We start from the raw sequence: 22,961 nt of genomic DNA, 5'->3' as shown, positions 1-22,961 counted from the left end.
CATGGTGGGTTTGGGTTTTGGGGTGACTAGGGTAATTTAAGGGTTCAGGTTTTGTTTGGGTTTTGGGGTTCCAAAGGTAATTTCAGCGTTCAGGGTGAGTTTGGATTTTGGGATGCAGGGGTATTTTTAGGGTTCATGGTGGGCTTGGGTTTTGGGGTGCAGGGGTATTTTTAGGGTTCAGGGTAGGTTTAGGTTTTGGGGTGCAGGGGTAACTTTAGAGTTCAGGGTGGGTTTGGATTTTTGGGTGACCAGGGTAATTTTAGGGTTCAGTGTTTGTTTGGGTTTTGGGGTGCAGGGTTAATTATAGGGTTCAGGGTGGTTTTGGGGTGCCAAGGGTAATTTAAGGGTTTAGGGGGTATAGGTATTGGGGTGGTATGGGTAATTTTAGAATTTTGTGGGTGTATAGTTATTGGGATGCAAATGGTAATTTTGGAGTTTAAGGGGGTATTTAAAAATAGTAATATATATGTATGTATTATCTACTGGCGGCCGCCAGTAGATAGTTATAGTTAGGACCGTGTTTCCATAGGAAATCCGCAACATTCTATTTGGAATAACTTTGGCGCCGGTCGACGAATCCTCGCAAAACTAATGGGGCGCTACGCTCCGCTCCTACCCTGAAAGTCTCGGGGGGATTCGTCAAGCGGGGGCTGAGAAAAAAGGGGGGTCCCAAAACGCGTTTTCCCCATGCATTTTTCCATAGGACCTTTAGACACAGCTACAGCCCGAACGGCTGAACAGAATTACTTGTAATTTGGCAGAGAGGTAGTCCGCAGGTCAAGGAAGTGCCTTTTGTAGGTATGGTGTAAATCTGTTCAGTAGTTCCTGAGAAAATAGCATTTAAATCAATATATATATCTGTAAGCGCGCTCCGTGCGCTTACCGTAAGCTTACCGTACGCGTACGGTGCCGTGCGCGAGCTCAAATCTGATTGGTTGTCACATGACTGTAAACATTCGAATCGGACGAAATCAGGAAGTGTCGGCCGCCATTTCGTGTGTTTCACACAGAAAAAAAAGGGAGATATCGTGAAAAGGGGGCAAGGAAGAGAGTTACAGACCCCCTAACATTTGAAAGGGGGTCAAAGAAGGACACAAAATTACGAAAAAAACATTTATTAATTTTTAAAAAAAATCGCGGAGTACGCGTACGGTAAGCTTACCGTACGCGTACGGTAGAAAAAAAAAATAAAAAAAGAAATAAAATTCAGATTTAAGTGTTTAGATATTAGGGGGCTCTAAAAAGAGCCGTTGTGTTAATGAAGTGATTTTTTAGTGGTACCTACAAGTAAGTACCGATGCAGAGTCTAAGGTTCAAGAGGAAGACTCTGTTCCCTTCATCAGTGAAGTGTACACCATCTCCTCTATAAATGTCTTGCATGTCGTAACGCAAGTTGTTGTGGTAAATGGAACCCATACCATAGTCTCGGAGGAAAGCAGAAACAGATTTGTTGACGTGTTTCCTAGCTTTCTCAATCTGTGGACAAAAATGATTGGACCAGTTCCATTTTTGCCTTTGGCATATGTTAGAATACGCAAAGGCAGTTTTAGGGAAAAGTGAAAACAGTTGTGCAAAGGTGTCCTTCATAAGCATTTCCAGACCTACCCCAGTCAAAGTGCCTAGGTCATTGCCACCACAGTGCACTATTATGAGGTCAGGGTGTTGGATTTGCATGAAGGATTTCACCAATGGCATCAATTGGTGCCACTTTAACCCTCTCTGACCAATCCATTTAATGTCTACATTTGGCAAAGCAAGGTCTCTCACCATACCTGTTTTCTCTGCATACTTTTCCCTCCAGAAGACATAGCTGTGCCCTACAATCCACACTGTGAACATCTTCCAAGGAGATCTGGATGCACTCAGGAGGTGTATTTCAGTAGAATGGGAAAAAGAAATGAAAGACAGTTTGGAAATGGAGGCATACATATTTTTTTTTTTTAAAAAAGAACTCATTGGCTGTTTCATACCATTCTACACTAAAAACTAGGCTGTATGTGTCAATTTATAGAAGCATGTTTTGTATTGGTACAGAAAAATGTGTTACCAAAGAACAGTACTATGGATTTGCTGTTAGGTTAGAAAAGTCAAGCACTCTTGCTGTTTGGAAATGAAACATTGTGTGGTGAACTTCTGACCTAACGCCACACAGCAGTGTTCCATGAGCTGTTGCTATGGTAGCAGGCAGAAGTCAAGTTGGGGGAAGGGTACTTTTGGAAAAGGGTTGGTTTTCATCCAAAAGAAATGTGTGATTACATTTGAAAAAAAGGGGGAAGCACTGAGATTTGAAATTAACATGTATATGTGTGGAAAAAGAGAGGGAAACATTGCCATTATCTGGTTCTGCTGAGAGGAGAGAGGTGTACAGAACAGAGTTCCTGGCTCTGGTTCTTGCTCTTTGGAAATGAAACATTGTGTGGTGAACTTCTGACCTAACTCCACACAGCAGTGTTCCATGAGCTGTTGCTATGGTAGCAGGCAGAAATTAAGTTGGGGGAAGGGTACTTTTGGAAAAGGGTTGGTTTTCATCCAATAGAAATGTGTGATTACATTTGAAAAAAAGGGGGAAGCACTGAGATTTGAAATTAACATGTATATGTGTGGAAAAGGAGAGGGAAACATTGCCATTATCTGTTTATGCTGAGAGGAGAGAGGTGTACAGAACAGAGATCCTGGCTCTGATAATCTGCTGTTTGAGTGCCACATTTCTTTCACAACTAACTAATTTTAAAGGTGAGTTATGAGTTTGAGAGGGGATGTATGTGGTAAATTAAGAAATGAATAATAGAATTGGAATTCCTTTTGTTGAAGTTGTGTTTATCATTTTTTATTTTGGGAGAAATTTAAATGTAAGGAACATGTAAAATATTATGGACTATGTTTTCACCATAAATTAAGGTGTACTGGTATAAATGAGGAATACTGTTTTCTAATTAAATTTTTGGGTGGGTCAGGAAAGTCAGAAATTTAATGATCCCTTTTTTCCACTTCTCCTCAAACAGATTTTCAGTATTTCGTTATTAATCCCTCAAGGAACTTGTAATGTGGTAATTGTTTAAAAAAAAAAAAAAAAAATACGCTTACCGTACGCGTACGGTAAAAAAAAAAAAACGTTTTTAAGAAAAAATTACAAAAAAGTTGAGAGGTAAGGTTGGCTCTTAAAAGAGCCGTTGTGTTCATGCAGGGACAGAGGAAAGGAAGAATGGGAATATTAGCTGGTAGGACAAATGTGCTGGTCTATTCTGTTGTTAATTAGGGAAACACTGGTCTCCCCTCGAACAATTAGACCATGGCAATTTGAGCACCGCATTGTAACCCTCGCAAATCGATGGTTAGTTTCCAGAGGACCAGAAAAAGGTGAATCTGCCCCCACAGATGAAGGGCTCAGCTGAGCTGCCGAAGATGGACTCGGCTGAGCTGCTGTGGATGTGCTTGCACGACTTACTGAAGGGTTTCCTCTAGTATGTCGAGCATGTGTCCTAGGGTGTACATCCTCAAGGTGTCTTAACATAGTGTGATTCCCGAAGGAATTCTTCTTGTTAGGATTACCTCTAGAAAGTACACGCTGGCACAGCTTGCAAGTCACTAAAGCAGCATTTACTTTTTTCTCGCCCTCAGGAAAAGTAAAATACTCCCATATAAAAGAGCTCTTCTGTTTCCTCTTTCTCTGCCTGATGGTGGTGCTGCTAGCCTCACTCTCAGAAGAGGAGTGCTGGTCTGCCATCGTATCCCAAAGACAACTCAGCTCCTTCTCCTAAGGGATCACAAGCAGAAATGAGGGGAATGGGTGTGGTGTATGAGAGTTCTAGAACTGAAACTACTTTAAACCAATCAAAAGTTTTGTTTCTTGATCACATGACCCACCGTGCGCGTACGTAACGCTTACGGAGCGCTTACGGTAAAAGTACGCATGCGCGTATAAAAGACACGCGCACGCGCGCATGCGCATAACAGGCACGCCCCAACACTTCCGCGTAACGTGCGCGTGTAGCGTATGCGCTTACGCGCCGCGTACGCAGTACGCACGGCTACGTAAATTGCGTAACCATACGCAAAAAGAGTAGAAATATTACGTACATTACGCAAACCGTACGCTTACCGTAAGCTTACTGTACGCGCACGTAAAAAAAAAAAATGGAAAAAAAGAATCACTATGTTATACTAATATATCTTACCTGTTTGGTAAAAAAATAATGAGAAAAAATAATATATTGCAGAATTTTTAAAATTTAAGCATAGTGTTTAAAGAGAATATAAAGTAAAAAAAAAAAATGTAAAAAACCTTGCAAATAAAAAAAAAATCACACGTTTAATATAAGATTTTGTATTTAAAAAACCATACAAAATCACTGAACAAACCATGGGTTTCACACACGTTATAGGTAAGAATTAGCATTTAAAAAACCATACAAATTCACTGAAAAAACCATGGGTTTCACACATGTTATAGTTAGGAATTAGCATTTAAAAAACCTTGCAAATTCAGTGAAAAAACCATGGGTTTCACACACGTTATAGTCAGGAATTAGCATTTAAAAAACCTTGCAAATTCAGTGAAAAAACCATAGGTTTCACACACGTTATAGTTAGCTGGACATTTCACTCGTAAAAAACCAATGAAATTCCACGTTATAGTTAGTGCAGGCAACTATAACTCACGCGACCGCAATCCTCTGTTGATGCTAATACTGTATCTTTAGCTATACATATATTACAAATTTTTAGTTTTCATAAAGACACATATGTCATCAGTGATGTAATATCTGACATCATCAGCAGAGGATTGCGGTCGCGTGAGTTATAGTTGCCTGCATCGCCGATTTACGAGTCTTCGCAAAATTTTCCAAACTTTTGGCCAGCTCCACTCCGCTCCTACCCTGAAAGTTTCGCGTCGATTCGTTAAGCGGGGGCTGAGAAAAAAGGGGGGTCCCAAAACGCGTTTCCCCCATGCAATTTCCCATAGGATCTGTTGTTGCAGCTACAGCCCGAACCGCTGAACGGAATGACACCAAATTTGGCAAAGAGGTAGTCCTCAGTTCAGACTCGTGCCTTTTGCATAAATGGTGTGAATCTGTTTAGTAGTTCCTGAGAAAATTAAGGTAAAAAAGTTAGTGATATCAATGGCCGCGGAGGATCCGCGGATCCTCCACCCACCCTCCCCGAACCCTCCCGAGCATGAGCTGAATGCTAATTGGCTGCCAACACTCCTAATCAGGAAGTGTTGGCAGCCATCTTGTGCCTCGGTAGAACTGAGGCACAAGAAAGCACAAAAACAAAGACGCAAAACGCAACAAGGGGGCATGGTAGAAACACCCTGACCCCCTAGGCCTGCTCAGGGGGTCCCACAAGGACCCCCAAGGCCAAAAAAAATGTTTTTTTAAAAAAAAAATCGCGGGATGCGCGTAGGGTCCGCGCATCCCGCTAACGAAAAAAAAACGGAAGCGCGGGCTCCCGGGAGGGGGGCCACGCGGCCCCCTTCCCGTTTAAATAAATAAATAAATAAATAAATTGGGGGCAGGCCCTGGGGGATGGGGTCCCCAGAGCCAAAAAAAAAGAAAAAGAAGGGGGGCTACACAGCCCCCCTTCTAAAAAACAGAGGGGAAAAAACAAAAGGATCGGGCCGGAGGCCACGCCCCCTCCTTACACCATTCTGCAAACGCGCCCCCTGGCGCGTTTTTTTTAGGGAGGGAACGAATTCCCCTTCAATACTGGGGGTCCCTGGGGGCCAACTAGCTCACCAGGAACCTCCAGTATGCGCCAGGGGGCTGCGTTGCAGAGAGGTGTAATGAGGCCACGCCCCTTTTTACACATCTCTGCAACGCAGCTCCCTGGCGCTTACTGGAGGTACCTGGTGGGCTAGTTGGCCCCCAGGGGACCTCAGGATTCAAGGGGACTTAATCTCCCAACTTAAAATGCGCCACGGGGCGCGTTTGCACAGTGGTGAAGGTAGGGGGCGGGGCCTGAGGTGATACTGTGCAAACACGCCCTGTGGCGCGTTTTAAGTTGGGGAATTCATTCCTCTTCAATCCAGAGGTCCCCTAGGGGACAAATAGCCCACCAGGTACCTCCACTAAGCGCCACGGAGCTGTGTGGCAGAGTGTTGTAAAAAGGGGTGTGGCCTCTGAAGACCTCTCTGCAAGGCAGCTCCCTGGCGCACACTGGAGGTACATGGTGGGCTAGTTGGCCACCAGGGGAACTCAGGATTCAAGAGGACTTAAGGCCATATGTATGAACTCATTTTCCCATAGACACAGAATGGGTAAAACCCTTTGATACATCTGGCCCTTAATCCCCCAACTTAAAACACCCCACAGGGCGCGTTTGCACAGTGGTGAAGGTAGGGGGTGGGGCCTGAGGTGAGATCTGTGCAAACACGCACTGTGGCACTTTTTAAGTTGGGGAATTAATTCCTCTTCAATCCTGAGGGTCCCTGGGGACCAACTAGCCCACCAGGTACCTCCAGTAAGCGCCACGGAGCTGTGTTGCAGAGTGTTGTAAAAAGGGGCGTGGCCTCTGAATACCTCTCTGCAATGCAGGTGTAATGAGGCCACGCCCCTTTTTACACATCTCTGCAACTTAAAACGCGCCACAGGGCGTGTTTGCACACGTCACCTCGGGCCCCTCCTCCTTCCTTCACCATTGTACAAATATTCCTCTAAAATCAGCCGAACTACAAATTCCGATTTACTCACCTGTAATCAGGAGAGAACCCAGTGCTGCATCTTTTATCTCAGCACTGACCCTGAAAAGTAATTCTAAGCGTACTTACCAGTAACATGTATTTCCTTCCATAGGAATCCATTGTGTGGTTTTCACCATTTTGAAACGTACAAATATTCCTCTAAAATCAGCCGAACTACGAATTCCGATTTACTCACCTGTTATCAGGAGAGAACCCAGGGCTGCATCATTTAGCTCAGCGCTGACCCTGAAAAGTAATTCTAAGCGTACTTACCAGTAACTTGTATTTCCTTCCATAGGAATCCATTGTGTGGTTTTCACCAGAAAATTTTCAAAGTGTCCATTTTTGAAACGTACAAATATTCCTCTAAAATCATCCGAACTACGAATTCCGATTTATTCACCTGTTATCAGGAGAGAACCATGGGCTGCATCATTTAGCTCAGCGCTGACCCTGAAAAGTAATTCTAAGCGTACTTACCAGTAACTTGTATTTCCTTCCATAGGAATCCATTGTGTGGTTTTCACCAGAAAAGTTTCTAAGTGTCTATTTTCACAAACTAAAAATATTCCTAAAAAATCGTCTGTATGACTTAAACACATTCTTTCAACTGTTTACAGGAGTTTGGCCAGTGCTGGATCCAGGATCCACCACTGAGTAAGAAAAAGTAACGATAACACTACTTACCTGCTAAGTGAATTTTCTGCCATAGGATAACATTGGCGATTCTATGGGAAAAAGTTTCTAAGTGTCAACTTTTAAAATACAATAATATTCCTTAAAAATCACTACTGTAACCAAAGCGCTTTTACTCAACTGTTTACAGGAGATGTCCAAGGACTGAATCTAGGATCCAGTCTTGTGGTTAGAAAAGTAATCCATAAAGTAACTAATTGCATTTAACTAGAAATTCACATTGAGCTTAATGTTGCTTTGTATTTGAAATTGTGTTGCCCATTGCAACAACTGTAACTACTGTACTTAAAAGTCTGTTGTCTATTTGCCAAGTATTTAAGCTAAAGTAATTCATTCTGAGAAAGTATATTTTGTATTGTAATGTATAATGTAATTATAATGTAATTAAAAAAAATGTAGTAAATCAGTATCAAAAAAATCAGTATAACAATTAATACATTCAAAATTGCCATTGAGAAAATCTTTGAAATTCACTGAAAAAACCATAGGTTTCAGGCCTGATATAGTTAGGAATTAGCATTTAAAAAACCTTTGAAATTCACTGAAAAAAACATAGGTTTCAGGGGCGTTATAGTTAGGAATTGGCATTTAAAAAACCTTAGAAATTCACTGAAAAAAACATAGGTTTCAGGGGCGTTATAGTTAGCTGGACATTTCCCTTATACAAAACCCTAGAATTTCCCCTGTTATAGTTAGTTCAGCTAACTATAACTCGCGCCCCCGCAATGCACTGCTGATGACGTCACATATTACATCACTCATGACATGGCCAGTGACATCACTGATGACATCACTGATGACATCTGAAATGACATCACTGATTACATCACTGATGACGTCATCCATGTGATAAATTAGTGCATCTTCTCACACCCTTTGATATACTCAATCAAAATTTCAGACGTCCATTCTCAAAACCATAGATACTCCAATACCAATAACTACATACCCACTCATTGACTCTTAGATCTACACACACATCCACTCACTCACCTGTACAGTCACTCATACTTACAGTCACTCAGTACAGGACTATCATATGCATTTATACACCTACATAGACACTCACACACCACCAATCATCCATAGAGGTACTCTCACACCTAGTCAGTCATGCAAATAATTAATCACACTCCCATTTACTCTCCTATGCAGTTATACACACACAAGTTCACTTACTCATAAAAATAGTACCACATTCTTACGCTCTTATAAAATCACTGATACAAGCACACACTCATCCATACAGCCACTCTCACAATCACACACTCTCACATATACCCACTTATATACTCTTACACACATATATACTGCCTTTCACATATGTAGTTACTCACACATGTACCACTGAGATATACATTCAATCACTAACACACCCATACATACACTCACCCAACCATACAGTCCATCACAGATGCACTCTTAAAACCATGCACCCATAGAATCACCCACTCACACATGTATGCACAGAGTCACACACACCCCACCCACACAAACACTCAGGCACCCAAACAGATACTCAGACAACCAATCAATAACCCATAGAGACACTCATATAGCTATTCACAAAACCATGCAGCCGCTTATACACCAACAGACAGACAGATACAAACATTCACACAGTTTAGTCACTAGTCTGCAGTAAGATACGTTTAATGACTCACTTATACAGTTAGTCACGCACCTACTAAATCATCCATTCACACACTTATACACCCACTCATTCTTCCATAGGTTTTTCCCTATATATATACTAAACATATTTAAAATTTACAGAAACACACACTCACTGGATGACGTCATCAGTGATGTCATCAGTGATGTCATTTCAGATGTCATCAGTGATGTCATCAGTGATGTCACTGACCATGTCATGAGTGATGTAATATGTGACGTCATCAGCAGTGCATTGCGGGGGCGCAAGTTATAGTTAGCTGAACTAACTATAACAGGGGAATTTCTAGGGTTTTGTATGAGGGAAATGTCCAGCTAACTATAACGCTCCTGAAACCTATGGTTTTTTCAGTGAATATATATATATACTTACCTTAACCACTTTTACAGAGTATATGCCTTTACCACGCATGCCTTTGCGTTGTAATGGTATGCGTGGTAAAGGCATATTTGTTGTAAAAGTATGCGTTGTGATAGAAATGCTTTGTAACAGCACTTGCGTTGTTACGAATGCGTTGTGATGGTATGCATGGCGTTGACATGCAGGGTAACATCATATATTCCACCCAAGACAAGCGCAGGCACAAAAGAGCCAAGAGCAGGAAAATTCCAACTTTCTAAAAGAAGTATTTTCATAATTGTAATTAAAAATCCAACTTTACCATTAAAGAGGATTTTTCATTAAAACGTCATAGATCCCAAACATTAACTGTACACCTGGTCCCAATCAAAAGTTAGCACTTATTGAATGTAATAAGGCAACCCAATGGTAGTCTATGGGATAGGCAGGCCTCACAGTAGTGAAAAACTAGTTTAGGAGTTTTTCACTATCAGGACATCTATACCTTTAAAGTACATGTCCAAATGTTTTGTTACACCCTGCCCTTTGGGCTACCTAGGGCCTACAGTAAGGGTGACTTATATGCAATACATGGGGAGTTTAAGGAAGTGCTTAATTTGTAAAGACGTAAGTGCCAGGGCCGTCGCCAGGAAGCCACTGCAACTTGCACCACCCATTACAAGGCCAGCGCAGCCAATGACATTACCAACAATACTACTAACCATCACACTCCTACAAGTGTAGCCATTCAGACTATTCCAGGCCCCTAAAGCTAAACATATGGCATAGGCGGTCAGGTATTAGTCATTTATTTAATGTATATTGAATTAATAATCAACTGTTGTGCTCATCTCTAAATTAGACACATAGTGCCATGATGAGCAGAGTGTCATAAGTGCTGGTGCTGACAATTAAGTGCCGGTGCTGAGCATCGGAAACAACCGGCTCAAATTAAGCACTGGTTTAAGGCTTGGCAAAGGGTTTATATTGCCACTTCGAATTTGCAGTTTAAAATTACATTCAGGCTGCAGGTGGCACAATGAGTGCTGCAGGCTCACCGGTAGCATTCAAATTACAGGTCCTGGGTATATGGTATATCACTCTACAAGGGACTTATGAGTAAATTAAGTATGTAAAACAGGTGCAAACCAATTTTACCGTGTTTAGGAGCGAGAGCACAAGCACTTTAGCACTGGTTAACAGTGATACAATTCACAAAGTCCTAAGGACAACAAAAACGAATTCAGCAAATAAAGTAGAGGGTAAAGGAAAAGCATTGGGGAATGACCCCGCGGAGAGGGCCGGGTCCAACAGGAACCAAAATAACCTTGGCCAATTTGTCCTAAAATCTATTGATCCTTCAAGAAATCCACCCAAATAATGAAGCAGTCAATAGCTAAGTGGTGCCTCTGGAAACAGGACTCATGAATGTAGGCAGTGGATGCAGAATAGTAAGGTAATGTCTTCATACTCTGTATCCAACTGGATGATGCATTCTTCCACTCTTCACTGCAACCACCATTGACAAACATAATATAATATGTTGTGCAATAGTGGATAGGGTAAAGGGAGGAAAGAGAAAACAGAAACATTGGATATGCACTCTGACTCATCACTTCTCTGGCCCTCACATTTACAAGTAGTAATAGGCACCTAAAGACAACAAATTTATTTTAGAAATCTGCCATGAATGTTCTGGATCTAACCTCAGTAGTGAAAGGATATACCTTCAAAATAGCTCTGAGCAACCAACTCTCTGTAACCAACTTTCTGCGTTCCTAACACAAGGATTGACTTCCAGAAATCTGCAATATATTAAGATTTAATAACTACCTTAGGTTCGCTGAACCTCCTCTATCGGTAAAATAACTACCACAGACTTTATAATATGCACCTTCTGTTTCGTGATTGAATTTGATAATAATGTATATTTTGTACAACTGACAAATAATTAACTTTTGCTAATATTAAGGGAGACCTATTCTAAATAATACAAGTATAATTTTCTTTGAATACACCTTCATAAAGACATAGCATAATTAATCATATTCTCAAAGCTAAAATCTTCCTGTTCATTCACAGAAAAAAACCTAAAGTTACAAAACTTTCATGAATCATAAAAGTCTTAACTGCTAAGGTCAAATGTTCAATCAGTAGTTCAAAGTTCCTTTTTCCCCAACACAATTGAATTTCCAGAATACTTCTCTGTATTTAAAATGTCCTCCAGTAAGCATTCAACAAAGTAACTGTTCTCCACACGAGTCACAAATCCAACAAGCATTGGCATAGCCAATAGGTCTCGCTTTTGGGACCTTATAAGTATTTAGTTATGCAGTACAATATCCTTGGTGCAACAACGTCAACTGCTGCATGGCTAAACACTTACAAGGTCCCAAAAGCGAGACCTATTGTCTATGCCAATGCTTGTTTTTGTTACTGCTCAAATACATCCTTATAGTTTTGCTACTGTAAATCTATTTGCAGTGAGAATTAAGCTACCATTTCATTGGCTTGGCCAGTGCTGTTAATGCGAAGACCCACTGTAGCAAATTGTCAATAACTCCGTGTTCCATGCATCTGGGGCCCTGGACGAGCCATTTCAAACAGCAGCTGCTGCGGGGTGCAGGGGAGGGGCGGTGTCGGAGGGATGTTGTCGGGTGATGTAAGGGGCCAGACTCTTCCTTAATGAGACGATTTAAGAACTGGATCTCATTGCCAAGGGCCACCCCGCAGATCCATGCCCCTGAGACCCGTAGGAAATTGTGTTTTTCAAGAAACCCTCCAAAATAGCTCACTTCCTAACCTCTCAAGTGGAGTAGGCGGTCGTATTAGACATAATCAGTCGGGACTCCGAAGACAGGAAGGGGAAGTCGACGGGGGCGACAAGTGTGACACACCTCATAAATCTCAAGACACATCCCAGGCGTTTTCATCTTGGAAACTGGACTGGGCCCATTTTACAAGGGCTCACGTATTCCTTCATCTAACTGTATTACCATACTAGTGATGTGCTAAGGGGATATCGAGTTTAGGAAACAAAATGCCTCACTCTTTAAAAATTATGATACGGGAGATAAAATAGATTTGTGCTTCTCTGGGCCCATAATATCATGTTTTAATGTTATTAGTCGAAGTATTGAGAACATAAAAGCCAGATTTTTCCCAGACTATATTCTAAATTGACCTCTCTTGGGAAGGCCTCGGCTCTTCCACACAAGCTGTTTTTGCAGGCCCGGCCAGCTCCACTTACAAAGATACCCAGGAGCAAAGTGATTTACAGTCGCATATTTTGTCAATTCGGAAAGTCTTTTCAGACTTATAGGCTAATAACCATAATTAACTCGCTGCAAGAACACAAGAATGATTAGGCATCTGTGATTCAGAGCAAATATAACAAGCATTTGCAATGCAATAGGTCTCGCATTTGTGAGAATTTGAGCTACTGGAATTGTAAATGACAAACTTTTTATCTATGCGTTGGTTTTGAAAACATAAATAAAAGGCATTGTCATTTACAATGCCAATAGCTCAAAGTCTCACAAATGCGAGACCTATTGCATTGCAAATGCTTTTTTGAAGGTGGTGAAGGGGGAAAGTGTGTTGAGGGCACTCCCTGTAGTAGGAGAAGACAATCGGAAGACCTGCAGGGCGTGTGAGGAGCCCCGAGGTGAACGCGATGTGGCGGGAGCCCAACCCGCATTGAAGAATGTGCTGTGGAGATATCCGACATGAAGTGAGTCCCGGAGGGGAAGAGATGCAAGGCGAGCGAGGCCGGACTGCCAAGATGCTGGCCGCCACCGCAGACTGCCATGAGGCCAAGTGACGCCCGACAAGTAAAGGGCAGGAGGTGAGCCCGTGGAAGGCGAGAGGTGTTGTGGGCCTGTGGCGAGCAGTGAAGAGAGCCTAATGTGGGAGGATGGAGAGTGGAGTAGCTGCCCACTCTCCCGCCCCCGCGAGGAAGATTAACTCGGCCCAGAATGGACCCAGCAGTCTCCGGTGCCAGCTCCAGCCCCCCGCACAGCGTGAGTGAAAAGAGAGACAGCGTGAAGCCAGTGGCCGGTCAGAACAGCTGTAGAGAAGTGCCCAAAAGGGCAAAGAGGCAGCCGCCTAAGGCATGAGTGGCAGCAGGAGGAAGAATGACCCCATCGGGGTGAGCAAACATGGGGTGGAGTGCCACATGTGCGGCGGTAAAGATAATGTGAGGGAGAGGGCCGCTGGGCAGCGAGGCAGTAACGGCCCCATTTACAATAAAAGGAAAAGACTCACTGTTCACTGTGGAGAAAAGGAGGGGCTTCCTGTGGAGTCCGGTCCCCTGTGTTTCCTGGGAAGCAGCCAGATGGGGAGGTGCTGTTGGCCGATAAGGGAGCCTTTGGCAGGCGGCGTGAGTGCAGGAGAGCAGCCTTGGCGGTAGTGCCCCGCCCGTAGGAAGAGTGCGCGCATGGCCGGCTGGCACAGAAGATTAGGCCCCACCACTCCTGCTGAGAGGTCCCAGCGCAGCCGGAGCAACGAGGCTGTAGGAGAGTGGCAGGAGCGGCCGCAAGAATGAAGAGGTAACAGAGCGAGGCCAACAGCATGGGGCGAGCTGCTGAGGCCTATCTGAACACTGTAGGGACCCTGTCAGCCCAGGAGGTTTTCAATGTAAAGGGCCAAAGCGCACAAGGGGGGCCGGGCGTGTAATGTCTGCAGCCAAGAGGTGCCCAAGCTTAATGTGCACCGAACGACCCAAAAACAAGAGAAGCCCGGCGGAGCGTGGCACGCGCGCTTGGCGGGGCCGGGAGAGCGGACCCTTTGAAGTGCTCCCAAAAAGCGGAGTGTGGCGCGCGCTTGGCGGGGGCGGGGGAGCGGACCCTTTGAAGTGCTCCCAAAAAGCGGATTGCATGGCGGCACGATGCGCGTGATTGTGCGCGTGCTAGCCATGCAATCCGCTTTTTGGGAGCACTTTTAAAACCCGCCTACAATAGTCTCGCTAGCGATCGCTTACGCGATAGCAAGGCGAGACCTAAAAAGGAATTATTCAGCGCCCCGGGCCCAGCTTCCTAAGGCCAGCCCAGTGAGCCAGTACTCTCCTGCTAAAACATTTAGTTAAATATTGAAAGCTGCTGAAAAGGGCTGTACTCCCCCTTTCAAAGTACAGGGGTGCAGGACTCAGTGCCTGCATTTTAAGCTGTACACCAGGCGAGGAAGAGGTTTGCCCCTGGCGCCCCTCACCCAAGCTGGCACCCCAACAAATCCAAGAGCAGCAAACTTCCGACGGCCTAATTATTTCAACGTACAAACATCTGCAGGGATTGTGCACAGCTATTGTGTTCCCTCCATGTCATGTGTGACCTCCTGCAGCTGTGACCTCAGGCTGTGTAGTCAGCAGCACTTTGCATGCGAATGGAAAACTGCGAGCCCCGGAGACTGTTTGCTAAAAGCCAGGAGTGGCTGACAGGGTCACGTGACGGGTGCTAGGTTGTTGTGCAGCGTGAGGAACCAATTATACATATATTTCCAGTACTGCTGTTTTCCCCGCTTACAGTAAACAAGAACGAACACGTTTTGCTCGGGCTTTTTTTTGTTTTACATTCTATTCATCAGCAAGCGCACCAAAGAAACACAGATCCGAGCACTACACAGTAGCTACTTTTCTTCAGCACTACTACCGCATTTCCGCACAGAAAAAGTACTACAAACTCCATGTGTGAACGCGAGTGAAAGATGGGTAAGTGCTGGGAGCGGCTTCTGCATAAGTTTACAACACTGTGAAGAGGGAGCTAAAGGGAGAGAAGATGAAGAAGCAGTACTAGGAGGAGGAGAGAGAATGGAGCAGGCACGAGACAAAAGAGAAGAAAAGGGAAATGAGAGCGATGTAAAATGATTAAGCATAGAATAAGACACAAGAAAGATGAGGGAGGCAAGAGCGAAACTGTAAAAGGAGCGAACAAGCACCAGGATTTGAGAAAGAAACGAGAACAAGCATTGGCCGCACGGCAGTAAAAGTAACGCCGCGCGGCCGTAAAAGCGAAAGTCATCGTGATCACTCTGAAAGCGAAAGGGATCGCGATGACGTGCTAAAGCACGCTAGGGATGCGTGTGCGCTTGTGCGCGTGACAGTAAGCTGGTGGCCGCTTTGGTAGCACTTTTCAAAGCAGCTACTAAATGTCTCGGCTAGACCATCGCATGCGCTGGATCAGACGAGACCTAAAAAGCAGGATCCTGGCTGCAGCAACATTGCAGTACAATTGCCCAGAAGGTTCACTGTGCAACATGAGGGAAGGTTTACTGATAACCCAGGATGGCAGACTACATCTCCAAACATTGTGGGAGATCAAGGGCTCTTGGGATTTGCAGTTTCGCTGCCAGGGGCCTTTCTCCAGGCTGCTTAACACTCTGTGAACACCACCAGCCTCCCTTGCTTGAAATAGACTCAGCACAAGAGAGTTTGGAGTATGACGTCCCTACACACATCTAACCCCTAGTGGTAAACCATGCCTCCTGACCTGCTTTCTGACAGATAATAGTACACAATAAGATGTTGTTCTCCATGCCACACAGTTCAGTTATGTGGAGACTGACCCCTTTGTGGTCTTAGTAGAATCGAGTAGGAACTATAAACCACTCCACTAACCTTTTATACTTATCAACTCAGTACTTTTATCACACTTCCACATGAACGTTTAATACTTTATAAATAAAGTGGTTTTTAACTTTTATGAAGTAAAGCAAGAGAGGCAGTGGAAAAGAGTAAGATAACAGCACCTCCATGAGGGTTTGTGCATACTTCCCCTTTCTATTGTGCACTATATGTTTGCAGAACCACACTAGTCTAACACCTTAGGAAGAAACCGCAGAGACAAGCCATGGGTTGGCACACTTCCCACACTAATGGACCTATACCAGATTGGCTATTTATGCTGCTAAGAACAAAGACTGATTTCTTTATTTTTAACTGAAACAGAGAGCAGTTCTCAACAAACAGTAACACCCTATACACTCTCATAAAAATTAAGGCAAATCCAGTATTGTGACCGAAGATTGTACTCTTTTGTGCAGTTTGGGCCTAGTGTTGAACATCTAACATTCGAAACTATAGAGATGGAAAGGCTAGGTCCTAAGTATGTGTCTCGGTGAGAAAATTCAGCGTATGGGAATTAAATTGATTTGATTTGATTTATAATTTATATAGTGCTCAAATGCCCTGGGACGTCTTGGTGCTGATGCTTTTCATGAGAGAGAAAAGACGATGAAAGAGAATGCTGCGGCAGAAGATGAGAAAAGACATAATGGAAAGGAAATGTGGGGAAACTGCAGAACCTTATTATAATACTATTCAGAGTCCTCAGGCATGGGTCATCGGAACACTATCTGGGATTAACCGGTTTCACCAAAACTCATAATCCCATAGATCCAATAACTGGCATCAAGGGGGTCTAGACATTCATAACATGTTGCTTCCTTCAGTGACTGACAGCCACAGAAAGATCTGCAAAGATCATTACTGTAGCATGCATATACAAGTATGTAAAGCCTAATGCTAGCCAAACGCTGATGACCTAGGTGTCACTTGGAGCTATGTCAGGACTGCAGCCCTGAAGCATGCATCAGGAATGCGGAGTCTGACCTTCAGACACATATTGCCACATCCTCTAATAAACTTACTACCTAATCAACTGCAAGACATGCAACAATGCCTCTCTAAGGTAGAGCTCTTTCTCTTTTTTCTGCGCACTTCGGTCACCAGATGCTCGCATCAGTTTGAACGATGGTGTAAATATGCTCAGCAATCCTACAGCGGTACTCATGTGAAATTTTCACCTCATGGTGATTAGCCTTCCTTGATGCTGATGGAAGTCCTGACGGGGCCAAACCATCCCTTAGTGCTTCCTTTGAGGAAGAGGTCCACATTTAATACTTGTCACTCTCCATGCGTGGATCGCAGCCAGGTCCTGACTACTTCCTGCTTCCACCAACAGTCTAGGCCAGGGGAAATGCCAGCATCAGCCTCATCTTGAATCATTTCCAAATAAGATGTATGCCAGACTCATTGAATCAGTTCTAGCATATTTCCGACCCCCTTGGGCTCATCCCAATCTCAGTGGTCAGAAAAAAGTGACAGAAGACAAAGACAGGCTGCCTTGATCTGTCAGTAACTTTAAAAGCAAGCACAGTCATGTCAGTACCTGCAAATGATACAGGATGAAAAGGTCACCAACCAGGAATGATCACCAATGAATAGCCTTGTTTAATTCTTAAAGCACTCTTACACCAAGATCTCACCCTCCAACTGAAATAAAACAACAATCTAAGCTTGACAAAGGCAGACAAAGCTTCCATAAAATGAGATTGATGTGGGATAAGGATTTCACAACAATCTCTTGAATGGGCAAAGGAAGGAGTGTTAGATCTGACAGTCTTGGAGTGGTCTTCTCGCCAACCTTTTGCCTACTGGCTTTAAGAGTCTGTGCACTTTACCACTGCTAACCAGTGATAAAGTGCTTGTGCTCTCTCCCCTAAACATGCTAACATTGGCTCGTTCCCAGTTGACATATTTAATTTACTTATAAGTCCCTAGTAAAGTGCACTACATGTGCCCAGGGCCAGTAAATTAAATGCTACTAGTGGGCCTGCAGCACTTATTGTGCAACCCACTTATGTAACCCTCTACCCATGTCTCATGCCTGCTATTGCAGAGCCTGTGTATGCGGTTTACACTGCCATTTCGACTTGGTGAAATAAACCTTTTGCCAGGCCCAACCCTTACCTTTTTATGAATATATAAGTCAGCCCTAAAGTAGGCCCTGGACAATCCACAGGGCAGGGTGCAATGAAATTTTAAAGGCAGGACATACAGTTTTAAGTTTTAGGTATTCTGGTAGTAAGACACTCTCAAATTCGTCCCTCCCTACTGCAAGGCCTATCTCTCCCATAGGATAACATTGGGATTACATTATTTTAAGTATAATTTCAAATTGTGAAGCGATGGACCTTTCAAGTTTAGTGTCTCTAGAATCACAATTTAAAATCACAACTTATGGTGAAGTCAGATTTTAAATAGCAATTCTGAAAATACCACTTTTAGAAAGCTGAGATTTTCTTACTTTAGCCATTTGGTTCCTGTTCCCTGTCCCTGATATACGTATGGGAAGGGTGACAGCTAAGCACTGTGTATTCCTCCTAGACAGCTATAAACAATGGGAGCTTAGGTGTGACTTAATGGGCCATCCAGGCTGGATGGGAGGGAGAAGCTGGACCCAGCCTCACTTACACCTGAATAGGCATTATCCTGTTCCCACACAAAGTGCTCCATACCCCCCTGTAGTACGTCTGTAGCTAGGGCAGGAAGGGAGGACATTATTGCACTTCAAAGACCTTTATTTGATGTCTCCCCCACTTCAAAGGCACAACTGGTTATACATACTGGACCTCTGACACCACCACTTCAGCTCACTTCGGAACCTGTGAGGAGTGGACCGCCAGGAAGAAGGCTGCTGTGCTGCTGAAGGACTGCCACTCTGCTGCTTTGCCGGACTCTTGCCTTGCTGTGCTACCCTGCTGCCTGCATTTACCCTGCCTGGGTGAAAAGGACTAGACCTGTGTCACTTGAACCCAGAGTAACTCCAAGGGCTAGCTGGCTGACCCCTTGATCCGAAGTCTCAGTAACAGAAAAGACTTCCAAACTACCTGCTTATGTACCTAAACTCTGCCATCTCTGATTCTGCCGTGCCAAGTGGTGACACCCCAGTTGAACCAGTGCATCAGCACTATTGCGTGGATCAGAACCAGCTCATCATGTTGTGTGTATTAGAACTGGCACATCGCTCTGGTTATGTGACCAGAACCAGTGTATTGTCTCTGCTGCGTGACTCAGCCCTGACAGATCGCCTTTGTAACCACTGCTGCACAAGGTCTCTGCATCTCCGTTGATGCTATTTTCGATTACACCGAATCTCCAGATCTCAGCTCCGTGCTCATCAGAGCTGATGCATCATCACTGCTGCGTGGATCTTCAACGTCGATGCATCCAGGATCAAGGTACTTTTGTTCAGCGGGCCTCAATGGGTCCCTGTAACTGGCCCATGCTCCATCGCGGTCAGCCTGAAAAATTTTTATGGCATGACCAGATATCTCTAGTAAGCGTTTATTGCTTTTATAAGCTATTTTACAGGTTATTCCTTAACAATTCATATCTTAAGTTCTACTTATTGGATTTTTGACATTTCTGTCTTGTTTTATTTATTAAATGAAGTTATATTTTTCTAACCTAGTGTGGGATCTTTTTGTGTTTTTTTCCGTTGTTTTACTGTTTGAAGTGTTGCACAGATACTTTACACATTGCCTTTAAGTTAAGCCTGACTGCTCTGTGCCAAGCTACCAGAGGGTGAGCACAGGTTACTTTAGGGTTGGCCTGCTTCTTACCCTGACTATGATTGTGGTTGCTGCCTGACTTGGGCTCATTCCCTAGTCATCCAAGAACCCAATTTCTAACAAGGAATATTTGGCCAGCCTTCTGAAAAAAAATTAAATCTTTCAAAAAACGCTTCTAAATCACAGCAAAAATGATCTCTTTAAATTTGTTCATTCGGAATTTGTCCACTTCAGCTGGTGATTGGTGGTTTGAATGTACAACAGAAGGAGTCCAGACTCTGCTGGCATCATTAGTGACAGGAGATGATTGCATGTAATTAGGCATAAGGTCCAGTCTAGGGATTCATTTTAAAAACAATAGTAATAGTCAAAACAATTGGTTCAATTGAAGTGAAGCAGGGCTAGAACTCCCAGAGTGCCTTAGATTGTTAAATAAATGAAAGGCAAGGACTGGATCACTGTGTCTACGATGACATATGGTCATCTGATAATCTTTCTTTTAGGACCCGTGTAACATGTGCTATTGACATCTTGACATGTAACTTTGGTGACAAACACAACATTCAGAAGCACACACAATGCCCTGCTATATTTATTCAGTTCCTGAATTTCCATTAATATGTAAGGGCTGAGCACAAATGACAAACAAATACATTTTGATGCAAGTTAGAAGGGTACGCATGGCCTTATCTCTGCTTTATTTTGCAGGTCTTCGTCAGTACCAAGAGAGGGGGTTGGCTACTCAGCCGTGTTGGTGATCACGGCTTCCCCTTCGACACGCTGATGACCACAAGGTTCAAGACTTGGCTTTGGTTGTCACTCCCAGTTCCTATAGCAAACTGGATGTTTGAGAGGAAGCTCAATCAGTGGTTTGACCAAGAGGTCTATGGCTTGCAGCGCGACAGGCATGTATTACAAAAATGTGTTTACCCAGATCATTTCCCTTTTAAAATGTTGGCCACCAAGGGGTGTCACCAAACAGCGTTCCCAAGAGATTAAACTGGGTGTATTTATTAAATATTGTTAATCAAATATGTTCACACTGTTAAAAACGAAATTGCAGACAATATGTAGCACAAATATGCCTAAGGCACTGAGACACCTCAGACTGACTGTATGGCAACTCCACTCTACACATGTAACATACTAAGTCATCTTTATTTTTAATTTTTTTGGCATTTTAAGGGGGCTTCTTGAACTCCTCACACTACAAAGAAACACACAATACATACATGCAGACATCTAGAGCTCTCTAGGATCTAAGAATCAACTGCCACTCTTACTAACCAGCACAAGCAATAGGCCACACAAATAATACCTACCAGTGAGAGAAAGGAAATCAAGCCACGCATATGCATAGCTCAATACCAACCAAGTCAGCCATTCTCACTGGAACACTGGAAATTGCACTTAACCATCAAGCCACTAAGAGGAGCTTCATTTTGGGGACTTGTGACCTCTAAAAAACACTTCTACTCCAGAGTGGCTTTTTCTGAGCAGCATCCCTCAGCATTGCAAGTCCTGCAATAGCATGCACATCAGATGCACAGCAGATCTTCTGACATTCACAAATAAAGTGAAGCACCCTCCTCCACTCACTGGCACCGACCCCCCTTCACAGTTATAGGGCTCATTTACAAGCCCCTTGCTCCGCCGGTGCGTCACTTTCAATATGGGAAAAAGTGACATAACTGGGGTGCAAGGGGCATGTCAATAAACCCCCATGGTCCTCTTTTACGAGGCCCTAGTGGCCCTTTTGCACCGCCGAAGCATCACTTTTTAGATGCTCTGGTGGCACAATGTGCCGCAGCATATTTACAAGACCATGCAAAGCCACTTTGCGTGGCTTTTTAGGGCCTGTAAATATGTGCCCCTCTCATGCAGAACAGTGCGTGAAAGGGGCATTCCATGGATGTTGCTGTGGGTGTCCCCATGCAACACTCATGGAATCTGAAGCATTCTCAAATTTATGAGGAATCGTAAACCTGGGAATGCATCAGATTCTAACGCCACCCCGTGGGTGGCGTTAGGGACCTGCAACAAGGAGAAATATCCTTATTTCTCCTCATTTTTTCCTCTTTCTATGTGTGCTGCATTTCTGCAGCACACAAAGAGGGTGGAAAGTGCCTCCATTGATTGATTTTCTGCAGAAAGGTGACCCTGCATTAAATCAATCATCTTCACAACGCAGGCACCCTTGAAACATGGCGCAAGAGTGCCTGCGTTGGTGCTAGGCTGCTTTTTCAGCACTGGCGCAGGAATGAGTACAGGAATGCATCGTATTCTTGTGAATACTGTGCATTCCTGCATTTTTAGAATGATGCAGCGTGGCACTGCAAAATTGCTTTCTGCACCGCGCTGCACCATTCTATTGTAAATGAGGCCCCATGTGATCAACTTGTGCAAATCATGTTATTCACTCGACACACCACCCCATGCTCCGTTCCTCGGCCAACTGCCCTAAATGTTTATACCTGGAAGTAATGATGTTCTGTATCCACGTCAATACAGCTTTGTGCTTACCGAATATTGAAAAAATAATCACACTTACTGGGAGGAGTGTGTCAATCCATCTATTTATCCATGGAACAAATTAGCCCTACCATAAAAAAAAGAGGACATTGTAAACCACCAAAGAGTTAGCTCCCAGACTACATAGAGGAAGAGCTTTTATGACTGAGAGCCTTTTTAAGATCACAGAGCTTCAAGGTGCCTTGCAATATCCTTTGACTTAGTGCATGGGGTGTGCTGTTTCTTTTAATATATTGCTGTACCAACATTTTAACACATACACCTATTTGGTCTCTTGCTCCTTCTCATGAGAGAGTTCTGGTTTCAGGCAGTTTGTTGTAAACAAATGTTAAGGATTTCGATTTAAGGTCACTGTCAAAGCCAGTTTTCGTGATTACACATCTGTTACGATGATGGGTTCAAACAGTAGAAGCTAAAGATAGAAGGTTAATTAAAGTCCAACTTAGTTACATGAGTAAGATCCTCAATTAAAAACATACCAAAAGCGTTATTGACATCATCTCAGTCCATCACCTTTTAACCCTGTCTGCCTGTTCCCGGTGAAACCCCTGGCACATCATGTAACATGTTTCATCCAACACCACCATTCCATCACCAGGTCCAACACTAGCACGGGTCTTACAGAAACAGTACTCAACACATTCACTGTTTTTCAAAGCAAATAAATGAAGACCAGCCATACGCAACCTA

General features: G+C 43.6%; 1 protein-coding gene across 1 annotated transcript in view; it reads left to right on the top strand.

The window, feature by feature from the left end:
- Positions 1–22,961, top strand: part of LOC146833783 (dimethylaniline monooxygenase [N-oxide-forming] 2-like) — a 196,604-nt gene that overhangs the window by 126,689 nt on the left and 46,954 nt on the right. The window contains exon 6 of the mRNA XM_085601659.1: positions 20,448–20,644. Coding sequence (XP_085457785.1) covers positions 20,448–20,644 — 197 coding nt within the window. The remainder of the gene's footprint in view (positions 1–20,447; positions 20,645–22,961) is intronic.

The sequence above is a fragment of the Triturus cristatus genome, chromosome 4_2 (assembly GCF_964204655.1).
Source record: "Triturus cristatus chromosome 4_2, aTriCri1.1, whole genome shotgun sequence".
Taxonomy (NCBI): Eukaryota; Metazoa; Chordata; class Amphibia; order Caudata; family Salamandridae; genus Triturus; species Triturus cristatus.
The sequence above is the reverse complement of the archived record's forward strand: the minus strand, read 5'-3'. Positions and strand labels throughout refer to the sequence as shown.